Source organism: Uloborus diversus, chromosome 9 (genome assembly GCF_026930045.1).
Source record: "Uloborus diversus isolate 005 chromosome 9, Udiv.v.3.1, whole genome shotgun sequence".
Taxonomy (NCBI): Eukaryota; Metazoa; Arthropoda; class Arachnida; order Araneae; family Uloboridae; genus Uloborus; species Uloborus diversus.
Genome location: NC_072739.1, coordinates 87,997,267 through 88,017,091, shown reverse-complemented (window position 1 = coordinate 88,017,091; position 19,825 = coordinate 87,997,267). Strand labels below are relative to the sequence as shown.

Sequence of the window (19,825 nt, the reverse complement as noted above, 5' to 3'; positions counted from 1 at the left end):
TAAGAATTGCTCACTGTAAGTAAGCATTAAGCAAGCACACTTATAGAATATTATGTGCTAACAGAACAAATTACTTATAACTGAAAGTGCTAGAAACATTTTTAAAATCTTTAATAAGCTTGGTTCTTCTTTCAAATTATTTTATCGAAGAAAATCATGCAAAGATTGAGTTTCACAAACTTTCATGCCACATTCACTTTTACATACGGTATTTATAATTTTTTATCTTTAGAAAACATAAATTTGTAAATTTATTTGAAAAAGAACCGACACATATAACATTTATATTTACTTTATTTTTCCTTAATAAAATTAATGTATCAAAATAATTAAATTATTAGTTAGTTAATAATAATTAATTTATAATATTTATTATAATGATTTTGCAATCCTGAATACCTTTATTTAGTCAAAGCTATTACAAGAAAGAGCATCTTTAACTATACACAATGATTAGGTTTTGTTCCTCAATCAGCAGATGCTGATTAAAGGAAAAAACCTAGTTGAACTCATGATAAGTATGATTTTGTAACAGAGGATAAAGAAACAATATCGGATGTGAGCAATGGCGCCATCTGTTAGGATTATTCTAGAACATACTGATTTCTCCTCTCTACTTTTGACAGTCTCATTTTTCAAATTTCAACTGTTAAGTTTACAGGGCTCTGATGCATATGAGATTGGTTTGATGAACATTCACTCTATCATAACAACTCAACTGGCATGCATAGCACCTGACCATAGCCTCACTAAAAATCCATAGGCTTTTTGCAAAGATTAAACACTAAAATCAGCATTTCAAAATCATGGTGGATTTACATGATCTAATCCCCAACAAGTGGCTTCAAATGGAAATGACTTAGCTAAAGAACATTGTGCCTTATTTATTATACAGAAATTACTTTAAAATGATTTAAAACGACGAACAGCTATACAAGTCACTCAAGTCATCTTATACCAACTTAATTGAATTTACATTGTTTGTGTTGTTACTATAACAATATTAACGTTTTTTTTATCCTCACATAATGAAAACTGCAATAGTTTTTTGCTTTCCATTTTTTCTTTTTCTTTTTCTTTTTGTACTCAAAAGCACGGTTAACATTATTATTTTCTCTTTTAAATTTCAATAAGCCACGTAAAAGCAAGTTGTGAGTTTTAGTTACTGAAATCATTTTGACAAATATTAGAACTTAAAGAACTGTTTATTTTTAAAAATTTGAACTAGATCAAAATTCAGTGCTTTAGAAAAAACTTTTTTTCTTTTTGAAATAAATTTGCAATATCACAAAATTTTAAATATGTTATTGTTTCAGCTACATATTTTTATGTTATATCTTTTTAAATTTGAAAAAAACAATTACCTTAAATCGTACAACATCTTCCATTCTTGCTACTTTTCCATCACTAACACAAGATTGGAAAAAGCTTGGAGCTACACTAACTCCAAGAGCTTCTGAAGACATACCGGTTTGTGCTTTTTCAGAACAGCTTGAAATGGCGCGGAATGTACCAAACAAAAGAACTAAAAGATGTTGAGCAACAATAGGAAGTGAAGTTATAAGCCTAGTCAAAAAAGAACAAAACAAATGTAATCAAAAAGAGGACTTTCTTAAACAAAATATTTGGTAATATATTATTCAAGATAACTTTTTAAAAAAAAATTAACTCTAATTTGAATTCCGAAACTTTGAATTCAAATTATGTTTTTCGCAATCACGAGTTGCGACAAGACTCTACTGGTTAGAGTTATTGTTTCTAGAAATGGTTCTCCGCCCAAGCATGTCCCTCCTCCTGGGTGCTTACGTGTATATAGTTGTGTGCGTGTGTGTGCAGGCTTATGTGTGTGCACGTAGGCGTGTGTATGTGTGTAAAGGCGTGCGCGCGTAGGCGACTGTATATGCGCATGCGTGTGTGGGACGCCACCGCCCAGCAAAAGTGGATTCCGGGGGACAGTGCTCAGGACCAGCCACGCCGCCGCCAGTGGACGGTGGTGCTGCAGGACTGGTCCAAGCTGAAAAAGGAACCGGAACATCAAGGACTGTCAAGTGAGAACAAGAAGCAATCGTGATTGCTCAAAACAATCAAAATGTACAACAAATGCTTAACTTTCTTGAATAATTAGAACTAATGCCATCAATTGCATCTCTGTAAGTAGTGCAAGGATAAAACAGCATTATTTGGGGGGGGGTGAGTCTTTGTTTAAGCACAACTACTTCAAAAAAATTGAGTTTTTGATAAGATAAATTTGAATAATATGGTATTCATTAATTTTCCATACAAGAAATTTTTATACAATGCAACATTAAAAAAGTCAATTTAAAAGATGGTCGAAATCAGTAGCAATTTACATACATTTTCGTCCATAAGAGAGAAACCTATCATTATCTTACACATTAAAATCTAAAAATATCTATCTATCAACCTGAACTCCTTGCGAAGCGCAGATAATTGACTATCGAAGCAGGTAGGAAAGATTAGAAATTTCAAAACAAGGATCATGGAAAGCCAGGTTGCATATTTGTACAACTTTAAAATCAGCAGAGATATAAATTAAAAGGTCAATCTTCGATGACGTTTTAACCGCCCTTGAGAGATGCAGAAGCTGGCAGCCAGAAATTAGTGCTTGTTTAAAGCAAATGGGGATTAAATAAAGCTTGTTTCTTGGTGAACTGATTCTTTTATTTCTTCCTTTGTATGTGTGTGAATATAATTTGCGTCCTAAAAACTTCAATGTAAATTCTTTTGCTAACTTAAGCTGCTTCAGGAGGCAAATAGGGGCAAAGTCCAAGAAAAACAATGTCGAAGGCAGTGCACTCAGCAATGCACTTTGATATTTTGTAGGAATGGAGGTGTGCACCAACCAGCTGCAGGTAGCAAGGATGAGGCTGTTGCCATTGAAGGCTAGTGCACTATTGTTAAAATCCAGTTGTTTTGAAGTAAAAACCACAACAATGGAGAAAATAGTGAAAAAAAGAGAAAGCCGAAAAAATTTAGTAGATTTGGCAGGTAAGCAAAAATAATATGACAATAGTAAGCAGAAACACTTTCAAAACCTTTGAAATAAGATCTTTTGAGTTAATTCTTAACTGATTTAAGATTAATTAAATATAACAATAAAAATGCTTCTTAAAATGCAAGTTCTCCAGCGTAATATAATACATTTCATTTTTAACACACACTACTTTTCTAATTTCCATCAAAAAAAAAAAAAAAAATGTCAGAAATCAATTCAGCATTTTTGTGTCATGAAAGGTTTGATAGGAAAAGGAAATAAAAATAAGTTCAAAAGAGGGAAAACATCTTACCTATGAATTCTATCCCTTTTTTCATCTATATTATCTAAATTAATTATTTCAAATAAAGCTTCTTCATTTTCTGGTCCAAAAATCCCTCCAGGTAATTTTCTTAAAAATTTCTAAAAAATAATAAAATTATCTAAGGTTTTATTTATTTATTTTTTTTTTCAACAATTTTGAGGATTAGAAATGAAAGAGAAACAGTAAAGCCTTGGTATTGACTTCACTACAACATTGATTAATCAAGCAATGGACACATATCAGTTTGTAAAAATTTCTTATACTCAATGCCCATTTCCATAATTTTTTCTCAAAGTAATCCTATTTCCTTCAACTCTACAGATGTTGAGTGCTATAATAAAAACACAGAAGATTTTAACTTAAATCAATCATTTGTATGCCCTGTCCTCAGTATACAGGCAAGGAAACATCAATTTATTGACTACTTCAAATGTTTTTTGCTTCTTTTTTTTTTCAATTTTTAGCAGATGCTACAAATTGTAAGTTAAAAAAAACATTATTATCAATCATTTTCTTAAACCAAAAACTGGTTTCAGCATAAAATCATCTTTTTTTGTTTAAAGCTTCTAATCTGAAGTAATAAAATGGATATTTTCAATGTTGATATTTATTACAACACTTAATGTTTGATTTTACATAAATCTCTGATGTTGAGAAAAAAATGTCTCTTATAGACATTTTCAGTCTTTTTTTTAAAGATATCAAGTACACTGTCTTCACAAAACAAAAAAAGGAAGATAAATTGTGCAAGAACTTTTTAGTTATTAATTTTGTTCCTAACAGACAGTCGGGAAAGATAACACACCTTTAAAACAGATGCTATAGTATAAACTGAAAAATTTTCTATGTTGACTAGACGTCCATGTTGCAAGAAATGGGTGAGTTTTTTCATGTTCCCTTGATGACCTGGTGCTCGGAACACATCTTTTTTATAAGGTCCTTCTTTATTCAATTTGAGTATTAAAATCTATGATAAAAAAAAACACCAATCAATGAATATAAGTTACAATCTTTTATTAATTAATGCATTTAAATTTTCAAACATGAGAAAATGAATTTTTATTCTAATTCTACTAAAATGTAACACTGCAGTAAAATTATTCAGTTGTCTCTGCTTAATGCAATCAAGGTCCTCATTATCAATCTCTGGCTGCTGTCCAAGCCACTTGGTTCCGACTTTCTTCATTCACTTGCAAGTTAAATTTATCGCTTTATGTAACCATTAAAGCATATTATATTATCACTTTTTGTATCATTGATTAGACTTTTGCTGAAACTATCAGAAACTGCTTTGCCTACCCATGATTTCCAAGAAATATTGTTAAGGAAACTAAAAAAAATGACAAAAAATCCTTCAGATATGACATCTTAAGAGTTAGAGACATGGATGGAAGTTGACTAAAATATTGCTGTATGTTCCACATTAACAAAATCATAAGTTTGCAAGTTTGTTGTAGGAAAACGAATGGATGATGAAATTGATGGGTTTGATAAAAAAATGCTTTGATGTTAAGCCAGCCCCAACAAAAGTTGAAATGAGAAACACAGTGAAAGTGGAAACACCTTACTGTTCTAATGACTTAAAAGCATTGATTACAAGCAATTTATGAACAAGCTGATTAAAAATCACATAGACAATCTTTATAGACACAACCCCTACAATAAAGTACGACAAAACAACGTTAGAAGAAGCACAAATTTGCAAATAACAGCAGACACATGTTTCGGCATTACAGGGAACGTCTTTTTCAATGCAAAAAATAATGAGCTTATGGATGAAAAGACATCCGATAAAAGCCAAGAGCAGATAAGCATGCAGCTTAAAAGATAAAAACAGCGGATTAGACAAACACCAATGACAAAGTTATAAACCGATCAGGAACCAATAGGAATGCAAGCAAAGACCAGGAGCTTTCTCTTAGGTACGAAACCCAGAAAGAAAGAATTCAATTGGACAAAGATTAAGCCGAAGCTTAAACATAAAGAAAAGAAATTGTCAGTAACCGTGAACCGCAAGAAAGGAAAAGCTGAATGGAAAACCATGAAATAAAATAAACAGAAACAAAAAATATTCGAAAAAAGGAAAAATAAAGATAAATAGAAGAAAATTGGGGGGGGGGGGGTGTCAATCAAGACAAAAAGGTAAAAATAAACAAAGGAAGATAGATAAAAATGAATGGGGAAAAAAAGGGGGGGGGAATGGGTTACTGACAATTTCTTTTCTTTTTGTTTAAGCTTCGGCTTAATCTTTGTCCAATTGAATTCTTTCTTTCTGCGTTTCGTACCTAAGAGAAAGCTCCTGGCCTTTGCTTGCATTCCTATTGGTTCCTGATCGGTTTATAACTTTGTCATTGGTGTTTGTCTAATCCGCTGTTTTTATCTTCTAAGCTGCATGCTTATCTGCTCTTGGCTTTTGTCGACAGTCTTTTCATCCATAAGCTCATTATTTTTTGCATTGAAAAAGGCGTTCCCTGTAACGCCGAAACACATGTCTGCTGTTATTTGCAAATTTGTGCTTCTTCTAACGTTGTTTTGTCGTACTTTATTGTTCAGCACAAAGGTATTTATTTATCTTATTTGTGGCTTAAACGGGCCTTACGTTTACATTTTCCGCCCTTTATGCAATTTGTGTTTTTGTTTTTGTTTTCGGAATTTTTGTTTATTGTTGTATTCTGATCGTGACTTTTCACTTCTTGTTTCTTATTCATTCTGTTATTGTTTGATTTTGTTTATTCTCATTTGGTTTTGTTTTAGCTTTTGATTATGTCTCAAATCAATAGGTTTGCCAATCTTCGGATTAAGAAATTTCGTTTTTTGAACCATTTAAAATTTCTTCAAGAGTGTAGGCGCAAGAAAATTATTTCGAAGTTTATCTCTTTGAAATGTAATTTACCAGGTTCTGTCAAAATTGACAAAGTAATCTTTCGGTCGAAATTGGCTTTACTCAGAGCTTCGATCCAGGAAACTACGAAACATTTATCGTTTATTGAACGTGAACTTTATGATTTACATCTTTCGGTTTCTAATTCCATTCCTGACTTTAACATTATTGACAGAACTTCTTGGTCTAGAACCCTTCGTTCCTCTGATAAACATCAAATTGTTTTGAAAAGGAAATTAGCTATGCTTTGTAAATCTTCTCATGTCGTTCCTCTTGATAATTTACCTGTTGTTAAAAAGAATGTTGTTGTTAATCTTTCTAGCGTTCCATTAAGCAATTCTCAAATTGAGGCTCTAAAATGTAATGATAATTTTGCTGTGAGTGTTAAACTTTCTTTTTCAAAGCTTATTGCTCCTGTTGAGAAAGCTTTTAAATTTAGTGCCTTAACTTCCTCTCAAAAAGATTCGATTCGGCATCTTATAGCTTCTAATATTGACTTTAACTCGAAAATTTCTAAACCTGTTTTTTTCTAATACTGTTAGCCGTTCTGTTAAAGACTTAGTTTCGAATTCTGATCTGGTTGTTACCAAAGCTGACAAGGGAAGCCAAATTGTTGTTCTTGACAAATCATCTTATGTTGATAAAACTAATGATTTGATTTCTTCTGGGCCATATGCTGAAATTTCTAAAGATCCTAGTGATAAAGAGTTAAAAACTATTTCATCTGCTGTCAAGTCTGTTAAGTCTATTCCTTCAAATATTAAACGCTCTGTTGTTCCATCTATTGCTAATTGTGCTAGATTTTATGCTTTACCTAAGGTGCATAAAGCTGGTATTCCTTTCAGGCCGATTGTTTCCAATATTGGTACGGCTTCGTACAAACTTGCAAAATATTTAGTCTCTGTGTTTTCTCCTCTTAGGAGTCACAATTTATTTACTATTAAAAATTCAGTTGAGTTTGTTAAAAAAATTCATAGTTTTGTTCCAAATAATTCTTTTATGGCTTCTTTTGATGTTAACTCTTTATTTACGAACGTTCCCGTTGAGGGTTCATTGTTATGCCTTTGCCTTCGTAGAAGACTTTCTGAATTCCATTTCACCAATACGGAAATTGAGGATTTAATTTTCCTTAACCGTACTTGTCTTAAGCAATGTTCTTTTGTTTTTAATGGGAAATTTTATATTATGTTAGATGGTCTGGCTATGGGAAACCCACTTAGCCCTATTCTTAGTGATATTTACATGCATTATTTTGAGGTTAAGCTGTTCCAAAAACTGCAGTTTCAATTTTATGTTCGGTATGTTGATGATTGTTTTGTTCTAATGAACCAGAATCAGTTTGAGAGTGATGAGGTTTTATCTATTATAACTCCATTGATCCTCATATTCAGTTTTCTTGTGAGAAAGAACGGAATAATTGCATTTCATTTCTTGATGTACGTTTCTCGTACTGAAATTGGTTTTGAAACTACTGTTTATCGCAAACCTTTTGCTGTTTCTTTACCTCCTCATAGACTATCGTCTCATCCTCCAAATCAAAAATATTCTGCTTTCAATTCTTTTGTTTATCGCGCAATTAATATTTGTTCTTCGTCGGAACTTCTTAAAGTGGAACTTAATTATCTTAAAGCTGTGGCAATTAATAGAGACTATCCGCCAACTTTGATTGATTCCATTTATAAAAAACCTTCAAATAAATCCCAAACTAATGTTCTTAACCGAACCTTCATCAGAAAGAATTTGGTTGTTTTGCCATTCTTTCCATCTGTAAGCTATCAGGTTGCTAAGATTCTAAAACGTTTCCAATTTCAGGTGGTGTTCTCTCCTATTAATAAACTTTCATTCTCTTCTCTTAAAGATCCTATTCACCCTCTTAATTGTTGTGGAATTTATAGAATAAATTGTAGTTGTAAACTTGCCTATATTGGACAGACTCGGCGTGCTTTAAATAATTCGCTTGAAAGAGCATCAAAATTATGTGAAAAAACAACAATTAAATAAGTCTAGTATTGCTCAACATTGTTGGGATTCGAATCACTCTTTTGATTTTAACTCTTATCAGATTATCCAAAAATGCCCCAATTCATCAGATTTTGACTTTTGGGAATCCTTTCATATTTTGAGGAATAGTTCTAACTTAGTTAACGATCTTAGTGCAATTCCATATTTTTCCAACATTTGGCTCCCATATCTTTAATACTGTCCTTTCCCCATTCCCCCCCCCCCTTTTTTCCCCATTCATTTTTATCTATCTTCCTTTGTTTATTTTTACCTTTTTGTCTTGATTGACACCCCCCTCCCCCCAACTTTCTTCTATTTATCTTTATTTTTCCTTTTTTCGAATATTTTTTGTTTGTTTATTTTATTTCATGAGTTTCCATTCAGCTTTTCCTTTCTTGCGGTTCACGGTTACTGACAATTTCATTTCTTTTTGTTTAAGCTTCGGCTTAATCTTTGTCCAATTGAATTCTTTCTTTCTGGGTTTCGTACCTAAGAGAAAGCTCCTGGCCTTTGCTTGCATTCCTATTGGTTCCTGATCGGTTTATAACTTTGTCATTGGTGTTTGTCTAATTCGCTGTTTTTATATTTTAAGCTGCATGCTTATCTGCCCTTGGCTTTTGTCGGATGTCTTTTCATCCATAAGCTCATTATTTTTTGCATTGAAAAATGCGTTCCCTGTAACGCCGAAACACGTATCTACTGTTATTTGCAAATTTGTGCTTCTTCTAACGTAGTTTTGTCGTACTTTATTGTTCAGCACAAAGGTATTTATTTATCTTACAACCCCTACAATTGAGGCAGTGAGAAGCAAAGGGATGTAAGTGGACATTTTCAAGTTTTGAGTAAAACACGTTTAAAGATAACATCCTAGGTAGGCTTTCATTCAGAGCCGTGTCCAAGGGGAGGGTTTTAGGGGTTAAACCCCTCCCATTGAGGAAAAAATTATAAAAAACCAAATGAAGAAAAGTGTACATTTAGCTTAAAATTAACTTGAATGTTGAAGCTTGTGCACAGCATTTTTTTTTAACATTCCCAGCAATTTAGAAATGCCCTCCCTCTCTTTATGAACTAAAATCATATTTTGGAAAAACAGTGATGGAGGAAACGTTTAATAGGCTGTCAATACAAAGCATTCACTACATTTAATATTGCTTCTCAGAGGGAGGTTACGATGACTTGGGCGTTTCACAAAAAGAGACAAGTGTTGCCATTATGAAGATTCATAGTAGTTGTGTTAGGTAATGTAATTTGCATCAGCAGCAAACCCATTCCTATTTAGTTTGACAAGCGTTTTCTTAGAATATAAAGTCAGAAAACTTGGTTAAATATTTTTAGTAATTGTTTGTTGCAATAAACTGCACACTAAGCATAATAAGGTTTGAATATAAACAAGCGGTAAAATGAATAAATACTGAGGTTATTAACACAATCAAAATTCACTTTCTGGGAGGAGGGTCATAACGGTCCTTATATGTGCAGTACAACCTTAGAGCAACAATAGAACTGGTAATATTACTTAAAGTCAAATTTTCCGGAAATTCAAACCATCTCCCCCCCCCCCCCACTATGTCCCTCATTGTGACCATCAAGCCCTGTTTGAGACACTGGCGTTTTCCTGTTAATACAGAAAAAATGAGAAAACATTGAAACCAGAACCCCTCCCTTGATGAAATCCTGGACACGGGTCTGCTTTCATTGATTTGTTTTCTAAATCATGCTATATAGCAGAACCTACCAGGGCTACTAGTATCTTCTCTTGCACCAAGACAGATGAAAGGTTCACCTACCATTTGTATGGTTATCTCCAAATTTTTATTTTTGCCACTTACATCTCTTTGTTTCTCACTACCTCGATCCCCCCCCCCCCCCCCAGGATAATGCAAGCTTCCTTTACTCAACTGCACTTCAACCCAGTAAAACAAAGCAAACCAACAAGAGAAGAGGCACTTTTCCAGTACTTTATGATAACTGCCATGTCTCTCAACTTGGTTTCTGACCAGAAAGGATACACAAACACAGTGATTGAAGTTTAATTTGACTTTCTACATTCACCAACTCGATAAGAATGGATCCAACTTTTGGTTTTGGAGTAGTTATTTTCAGAAAAGGAGAAGAGGGTCAGAGTGACATTTTGAGGTACATATAGAGTATCTGGGGCTTTTTTCTCGAAAAATAAATTTATTTTTCAAAAAAAAAGGACCCAGAAATGCAGTTTTAGACAATATTTGTTCACTCTGCATTTCCCCCAACTAAAGCATTGGTTTCATTTTAAAAGTAAGTACAGGGATTAGGACACTCTAAAAATAGAAATCCAATAACAAAACTACATTCAAATTGCTTCAAAAAATTTTAAAGAAAATAGTTTTTACATGTTAGAATTACTACTATATCACAATTGTTAATAATTTACTATGTTTTCAAGTGACATCAACGTCAATATTTTATGGTTTTCCAGTTTATTCAAAAATACTTACAAGCAAAGGGCCAGGAATATCATGCTTACAAACTTGGTCAAGAATAACTCCAAATTTTACTCTGGAAAGTAAAAGAAAAAACAAGATTGACTGAGTGATAAAAAATACATAATTGTTTAACATCCCCTACTCCACTACAATTCATAATAATATGGTAGGAAAATTCATGCGACTTGAGAGACATCCCAGCAAGTTTGACAGCATTCTGGACACAAACTGCCAATTCACAATTCAGGAGGGCACATGGCAGTCAAAGTTATAAGATGAGTTTTACACAGTATCTGCTGCAGTTTGAGTTTTGAAATCCATGACTTTCCACGATTTTTGCTCGCAACTTTCCATGACTCACAGGATGCAATTTTTCCAGAAAAAAACATTTATTTTTCACAAGAAAATCTTTATTAATGTTTTGTGAAAATTTATTTGCAACAGTCTAATCTATACTTTGGACATATGTTTCTAAAAATTTAAATTAAAGTGAAATGTAACTAGCTCACCTACTTTTATAACTAAAAAACAATTTATGCAACAATGATTAGTGATATACAAGAAATAATTAGAGTTTTAACTTAATTATGTTGCTACCAAGTAAACACATTTTTACGTCAAAAATTTCTCAAAATATTTTTTGGATTCCAATAAATCACACAAAATTTTCATAGAGGTAAAAATTGACAAATAATCTGTACAATTTTTATAAATATCAACTTGATATCATTATTCGATAAATATATATATTCAATAAGTTCTTAAACTCAAAATCCATGATTTTTGATCATTTTTTGCTGAAAATCAAGGTTTTCCATGACCATTTTCCATGACGATCATAGACAAAATCTATGACTTTCCCTGACTTTCCAGGAGTGCAGACACCTTGTTTTAATTGAGGCTTCATTACATCACAAGTACTTTCACACAATATTTAATTTGCACAGTTTAAATCAATTACAAAATATATATATACTATTAGACAATAGAAATTATTTTAGTACTCTCCTTAGAAAACCATTCAAAGAAATTATTCCTAAAATAGCTAAACAACATAATAATTTCTAAATATATCATGCTAAAGTTAGTATTTACTTATTTATATTGTTTAATTGAAGGTATGTAGATCAAGTTATTTAAAAAAAATTTGAATATGTTTTTTTCCTTTCATTCATGAGAAAAAAATGATTGAAGTCTTAGAGCAGAGGTTCTATTTTAAAAAAATCTTATCTCCCACTTTTATAAACTAAATAACTAACATTCCATTTTCCAGTAATTTCACCACACCTGTGGAATATTGGAACCATTAGCGACTGACGACTAACCTCATCTAAAAATAAGATTTTATTTGTAAACCCCAAAACAGAATGGGCTGATAAGAGGAACTTACAATGTAAAGCAAGGAGCTCTACCACAGTACATTTCAGATTCATTGAAAGGTGCAAAACGGATTAGGATCACCTTGATTTTAAGAAGGAAAACCCTTTGCTTCTTTCAAATACGGTGAAAGAAGAGAATATGTCATGGATTTGAAGATTGCGTCCCAAGATTGTTGAAAATTCGTAATGTATGAAATATCTTGCAGAACATTTGCAATATCAATTTGGCGTCCCCCCCCCCTTCCCTTCTCAGAACATTACAAAATATTCTGCTGATCGGCTTGTAACCCCAGATGGCTAGGATAATCATTGTATATTAACTACACGCTTAGCACTTAATCATAGGAAAATTACAATATAGAGTATCTCGGCACACAACTCAAAACTACCTGCAAGCATGAAAAGCAATTTACAGTGGATTAGTAAAATTAATCGTAAGATGGCCTTTTGCTTTTAATCATGTATCTATGAAAGCAAGATGCAAACGGTCTTGATTAATTTATCGGCAAATTTTGAAGATAACCAATGCTAAATATTGATATTAATTAACGACTATCCCACAATGCAAACAGTATATCTTTGCACAGCTGTGAATGTATCTGCACACATGCGTCTTATTAAGTAGCTATGGATTTAATAGTCACAGTCCACTTCCTTTTATGTGGTGAAAAAATACCCTACTTCAAAAGATGTTCCAATTAAACTTTACCTCAGTTTGAAAAGTTATTTCTGTCACTCCTCAACTTTATATCCCCGTTCCAGTCTTCCGGTGGAACATTGACGCAACTGCAGAAAGTGTAATTTTACAGGAGAACCTAATATACTCGTACAAAATTATTTTACTCATTACCTCATGTAATGAAACATAGTTGTGTTACTGCCTTAGTGGCAAAACGTTGAAAAACAAATCGGTCAGTGTTCCTCCGAATGGGGTAACCACGTTTGGGGGAACCCAGTGAAGACAATAACTCATCTTCAATTAATTTTGCAGATACCTCAATGTTCCACAGAAACTGCGATATATGTGCAATTCACATTTCACACCTAAAAATCAGCAGGGGAAATTTAACAATTATGTGCATAATCAAACAATTTTTAATTTATTTTGAGTATTTAAAAAATTGTATAATATATAGGAAAAGCTTTGGCAATAAAACAACTTTCACACTTAAACCTATGAGAAAATAAATTTTACTCTTAATATTTTTTGAACAAATAGAAATTGAGTTAATAAGCAAACAGACAGACGAGTTAAATTCAAGACACCATCATGGTTGTTGGCTGGTGGGGTTACTTTCATTTCAAATGGTTTTTTCGTTCAAGCAGGGTTTAATTGGTTTAATAGCATTGGTACGAACAGTTTAACTTTTAAAAACTCCTGAAGAATTTTTCCTTTTTTTTCTGTCACCAGAGGGCCAGTTGCTACTGAAAGTTAGCATGAAAACGTGAGATTATTGTAAGAACAAGTTCCTCATGTCTTAAGTTTAACTGTATGCAACCATCTCTACAATATCTTTTTACATAATCATTTTTGTATTCCCTCACATTGCACAAGAGGTACAAAATCCATTTTAAGAATCATTTTATCAGAAATCCTTTAAAAATCCTTAAGCTGACCTTTACTCAAATAAATGAAAAATAATACAAATAAATACAAAAATGTGACAACCAGCAACAGGCTCTGGGCCCAATTACACTGGCCACATCTTTCTGAGAGGCCCAAAATTTTTTAAAAACTTATGCATAGCATTAAAGAATCATGCATTTTTATGAAAATAATTAAAAAATCAATGATTTATTAACTGGAAAAAAACTCTTTTGATACTTTGTTTGTTATATTTCTTTCATTTCAATGATTCTACACATAAGTAAGAAAGCTATATTTCTTGAATTTCATGCACAGTTAAATATAGTTCTTACTTCTTTTTTTTTTTTTTTTTTTGTCATAAATGAATTGACTAATGAAGTTAAGAAGACTGAAAAAAGAATTGTTTGTAAATGTTCAATGTGTAGGAGGTGAGAGACAATGTCTTCACTATTTAATTGAGTTATAAAAGCATTAAATTACAAAATAAATACAAAACTAGGGGTTACTTATCGATAAATTTTTCTTTGATTCCGTTCATTATTTCTTGAGATACAGCAGTCACAATTGATGATAAAAAACGATCTATAGTTCAACCCCCGTTTGAGTTATTGGCACCAAAATTGAATCAGCACCTGTTCCTGTTAATGGCAACATATGGACCAAATTTTGTTTGATTCCGCCAGTTACTTCCTGAGGAATAGCAAGCACGCGTAACTCAAAAAACGTCCCATTGCTCCACCCCCCTTGGAGGAATTCGAGCCAAAAACCAATAGGCACAAGTTCACATAGGGGCACATATGTGTACCAAATTTCGTTCGATTTCATGCGGTAGTTTTTGCTGCAGAGCGGCCACAAAAAACTGGTCACACACAGACATGACACACACACACAGACAGACAGACATTTTCCAAAAATAGTCGAAATGGACTCAGCACACCAACCACAAAACGTTCGAATCCGTCAAAATTCAAAATTCGAAAATTTGCACGAATCCAATACTTCCTTCTATATATTAGATATAGAAGAAAGTAAAAACAGTAATGGTGATAGGTATGGGAAAACAGTGCTACTGCACGGGGTCCCACAGCAGTATATACAATTGCTAGCACCGACACTGAGTTAACGTTAGACATTACTTCGTATTGGTTTAAAAGAATAAATTATTTTGGCCTTCAAATTATTTTGAGCCTTGGGCCTCACGTTCAGCTAGTTGGGCCCTGAGGCTGGTCCTAAGTCAATTTATAAGTCCCTGCCCAATGAAAATCAATGATCCTCATAAAGCTATATACCCCCTTGCTCCTACAGCCTCTTCCGGTAGGCTGCTCCAAATACCCACAAACCAACTGAAGCAATAATTTTTCCAAGAGATTTGAATAGCTTACAACAATGGTCCCTCGTCCTGCTTTCCGTGCAAAAATTCAACCCGTTAACATCTTTCATTTTGGTAAATTTAAACAACTAAATTTTGTCCTCTTTGACTCTCCTTTGCTCCAGGCTATAAATATTAGACCTTTTAAGTCTAGTATCATGTTCTAAATCTGAAAGTCCCCTTACTAGCCTATAAGCCTTTCTTTGAACTATTTCCAATAAAGAAATATGATGCATAAACAAGAATAATTACTTTTCCATCCTTGTAGGATATGGAACTGGAGTATGACCACATGAAGTTACGACGTTGCTCAAAGTAGCGGCTCCACGATGCATCCTTTGAGCCCAGCCTGACATTGTAAGGGGTCGAACATCAACGAAAGCCTCCCTTACGTGCCAACAATCTAAAATCATTATAAAGGCATTTTTAAGAACAAAATATTTTGATAATATATAACAACTTTCATGAAAAAATTTTATTAAAAGGAGAACAGAATTTCATAAATTATACAAGATCTTTACTAACCCAAGAGAGTCAGACTTAAATGCTTGCGCATCCTACCTGATGCTTATAAAACTAGTCATATAATTCAAACCAGTTAATTTTATACAAAGAATTAAATTTAACAGGTTAAAAACTAAATCGTACTAAAACTGTACTTAATATACAAAAGAAAAAAATAAGTCAACATTTTGAATTTGATTCTTTTTTTTTTTTTTTTCAATGCTGCCAACACCAGTGTTTTACATGCCAATGGTTATTTTATATCAATATACAGTATCACTTTGATTTAACAATTTTTGATTAAATAATTTCCTCAATTTAATGACATTTCACTGGTCCGAATTTGACTACATTGAATGTCTATGCTCCAACAATATCCTTGATTCATTGATAACTTTTCCCAGTCTTTTGACAATCGTTATAAAACGAGGTTATACTGTATAAATTTATATTGAAAGCTCTAAATCTAACTATAGAAACTGTTCATAGATTCAACACCTCTGTTTTCCAAAAAAATTATTTTGTAATAACACTGGTGAATTTCATTGATAAATTTGATATCATCTGTTCAGTTGCTAACACAAAATACAAGCATCATTCTCAGATAGTACTGTAAGTGACAACATTCAGTAAGTGACAGAATAAAAATTTTATAATTAAATTATTGACAGCATATAACCATCTCAATTCTGGTTGTTACACTGAAAAAACAGGAGCAAGAGCAAAATCAGTTTTTTTAGGGAACTTTTTATGAACCAAGCATATTTTTATATGCTACTGGTGTTACCTTCACAATAACATTAAAACACCACATAAATATGCTGATTAGACCTTACAAAATAGATGCACTGTCAAACATTCTCTTATTCAAGTGCTTACAGAATTTTAGTTTCTTATTGTTGACGAAACATTTTACATAGACTCAACATGTGTCTGTTAATCATCGTAGATTATTTTTAATAAAGTTTTCACTCTTTACTGAATTTAAAAGCTTCTTCTATCCCTCTAAAGTTAAAAAAAAAAAACATTTACCCATATCTTTTATATTCTACTGGTTCAATAGTGTTTCTATCAGCAATTTTAATTCAAAAAAGGCAATCATTTTCTCTATGCCTGATGTCAGGAACATATCCAGGGATATATTCCCCTTTAAAACAGAATGTTTCTTTCTTTTTTCTATTATTAATATTTTCCCTGGGAATGTGTATCAGAAAATGCTGTCGTACTAGGCTCGTCAATGGGAAAACATTTTAAGTTGAAAATAAATAGATGTTATGGACCAGGAAATAGTATATAATAAAAAGAAGCAACTACCAATGTTGAAGATAGCATGCTATAGACTTCCCACCTCATCGTGTAGTACCACATTGCTGGGTTGGTAAAAAAAACGGGTTTTTTCAAAAAACCCAAAAAAAAGTTTTTTTGGTTTAAACCAGGTTTTATTGGTTTAAATACTATTTGCGAGAAAAACAATTAATTTTCGGAAGGTAATTAAGGTTCCATGTAATTAACAGTTATTCAATAGTCACATTATACCTAATTTCTTGATTAATTAAAGAGATAAGAACAAAATCTTGTAACTAAATTAAATAATTAAAATAGCTTTCTGCAGGGAAATATTGATTGAAATGTTTGACTTGATTAACATATTAATATGCATGTATATATAGACCCTTCATGATATGAAATACTTCAAGAAGTGGTTGTGATGCGGGTTAAGATAAAATATAATGAAGATCCAAGAAAAAAAACTTTTTAAAACCAACATAATATGAATAATTATTGAATAAAGGTAAAAGTTATATTTTTAAGCATAATCTTTTCAAAAGAACAATTTTCATACTTTTTTCTTTCTGATCTTACACAATGCTGATTTTTATATACACAATGTCGCAAATATTGAAATAAAGCAAAATGTACAACAGTACATGATTGAACAGTCAAAAAATCGATTGCTGTTGTACTGACAAAGTTTTAAAAAAAAAGTGCTGCTCTATATTCGACTCCGTTCTTATTTTGGAAAGACTTGGAAAAGATATCGACTATCGCTAAAACAAAGAACCAAATCAAAAATAAAAAAATTGGTGTAACATGGCTTAAATTACAGCTTATTTACTGGCATACATGTTGCATCCAGCATTGAAGATTAAAAAATATTAAATGCAAACTCTTTAGAACAAATAAATGTGTAGCAAATTCTATTTCAAGAAAATTTTTTTTGCCAAAAACGTTATATACGTGAAGTATAAACTTTTTTTTAAAATTTGATTCAAAAAATATTATTTGTGTTCACCTGCAGAACTGTTGATTACCTTACAAGTCAAAGTTAAAATTCCAGGAAAGTGCAAATAAATGGGCAAAAATCTTACACCCCTGCAACAGGAGTGAGCAATATAATGTGGATTGCATCTACAATAAAAGATTCAATCCTTAGTAAATCTTAACTAATCATGCAAATTAAGCATAACGATGGAAGTTGACTGAAATCTGCTTTATGGCACATATATGAAATAAAAAATATATTAATATTTTTTTTCGATTAAAGCTTGTAATACATTTTGAAGAAGCAACTTTGCAATTTTAGTATTTATCTCTGCAACTTAGCTAGGAACTTAGCATAAATGGAATTTTACATTTTTCAATATGTGTGGGGAAATCAATGTAAACCTGTAAAATGGATTTTTTTTTTTTTTTAAATCATTTTTTAAAAAAACTGCATGGTTTTTTTTAAAAAAAGCAACTGGTTTAAACCATGGTTTAAACCAACGTGGTTTAAACCAAACAACCCTGCCACATTGCCTATAGCTTGTAGTTTTTCAGGGATGCCCATGAGGGGGGGGGGGTGTTTTTAGGGGTATGTGTGTCAATAGGTATTTTTCTGGGGATTTTGTTTCAGGGGGGGGCGGGGGAAGGCTCTCGTTCATGTGATTTAATTCCATTGACAAATCTTTTTTTTTTCCAGTTTTTATATCTGAAAACAAATATAGAACAAAGGAATTTCTTCTTTAAAAACCTTAATTTTGATTCAATACTGCAATCTTGTATATATTGTATATATATTCAGTGTAAAAATAAAATGAATATGGAATCAAAAATTGATGAAAACTTTTGAAGCTTTTGAAACCTTTGTCAGTGCTAAGCATTAATTTCTACACTTTTTAACATAGTATTGATTTGAGAACATTAAAGTTACTTGATGCATATATGATAAATCAAACGTGGGAAACTTTTTTTTAATGCAGTAGAAACAAAAACAAGAATGATATGATAAAAAGTTGATATAAATCTTATCAAAAGCTTACAGAATTGCTTACAATAATCATGAAACTGAACGAAAACATAAGAACAAAAATTAACATGTAGGAGTCCACAACAATGACTCGAGTGCATATGTAATCAAAAAAGAATCGGTTTAAATCATTCAAAAGCAACAAATAAATCTGACCATACAAAATAGTGTAGTAGCAACAGATAAAATGTGCATGAACTAATAGATGATTTGTTTCAGAGGAAATGCTTTCGATGTAAATAAAAAGAATCGAAATGCAGACACGTCAAGTGTTGTGAAAAATAAACTTTGATACAACATCATTTCAACGGTTTAAGATCATAAATGTTAATTGATTATGTTTAAAATACAATTGTTATGAAGAAATAAAGTGAATATGATAACTAACTTGTCGAATTGTTATGGCAATCGTAACACAATCCAACCACCCCTTCCCTGAAATGTCACATTTTCCGATGCCAGAAAATAAAAGGAAATATAAATTGCGCATATCTGCAACATCTTTTGATCAAGGCTCGCCGAGGAGTCCTGGAAAAATAGATGGGGAGAGATCCTTTAATTTTAACATGAGGTTAGTTTAAATTATAACGACATTCCTTTAAAAAGTGTTTTTCTTTTCTTTTTTCATTCAGTATTATCTATCGAGCAAAATAATCATAGAGATCTGAGATTATTAGAGGGGCTATCACGTGACACTTGAGAGGGTCTACTTCCGCGTTTGCTTCGTTTTGTCTATATGTTTCAACTTACTTTCAAGCTTAATTATTCAAATTGCTGATTTTAGTAAATCTTTTTGAGTCGTATTGAAAAAAGGGTGAATATATTTTCCGCTGAATTGTTCTAACCAGTGGCAGGGCAGTTAAAGGACAATTAGATTATTTTAATGCGACTTCTGGTTTTGATTCATAAAAAATATATACTATATTGTTACACCTTTTTTATGTCATAGCCGTGTCCAAGGGGAGGGTTTTAGGGGTTAAACCCCTCCCATTGGGAAAAAAATAATAAACCAAAAGAAAATTTACAGCTGAC

General features: G+C 32.1%; 1 protein-coding gene across 1 annotated transcript in view; it reads right to left on the bottom strand.

Moving 5' to 3' along the window:
- LOC129229394 (uncharacterized) overlaps positions 1-19,234 on the bottom strand; it is a 41,411-nt gene extending 22,177 nt beyond the window's left edge. The window contains exons 1-6 of the mRNA XM_054863692.1: positions 19,182-19,234; positions 15,253-15,403; positions 10,677-10,737; positions 4,126-4,287; positions 3,309-3,418; positions 1,365-1,566 (exon numbers count right to left, since the gene is read on the bottom strand). Of these exons, the coding sequence (XP_054719667.1) occupies positions 1,365-1,566; positions 3,309-3,418; positions 4,126-4,287; positions 10,677-10,737; positions 15,253-15,356 (639 nt within the window). The 5' untranslated portion in view covers positions 15,357-15,403; positions 19,182-19,234. The remainder of the gene's footprint in view (positions 1-1,364; positions 1,567-3,308; positions 3,419-4,125; positions 4,288-10,676; positions 10,738-15,252; positions 15,404-19,181) is intronic.
- Between the last annotated feature and the right edge of the window lie 591 nt (positions 19,235-19,825).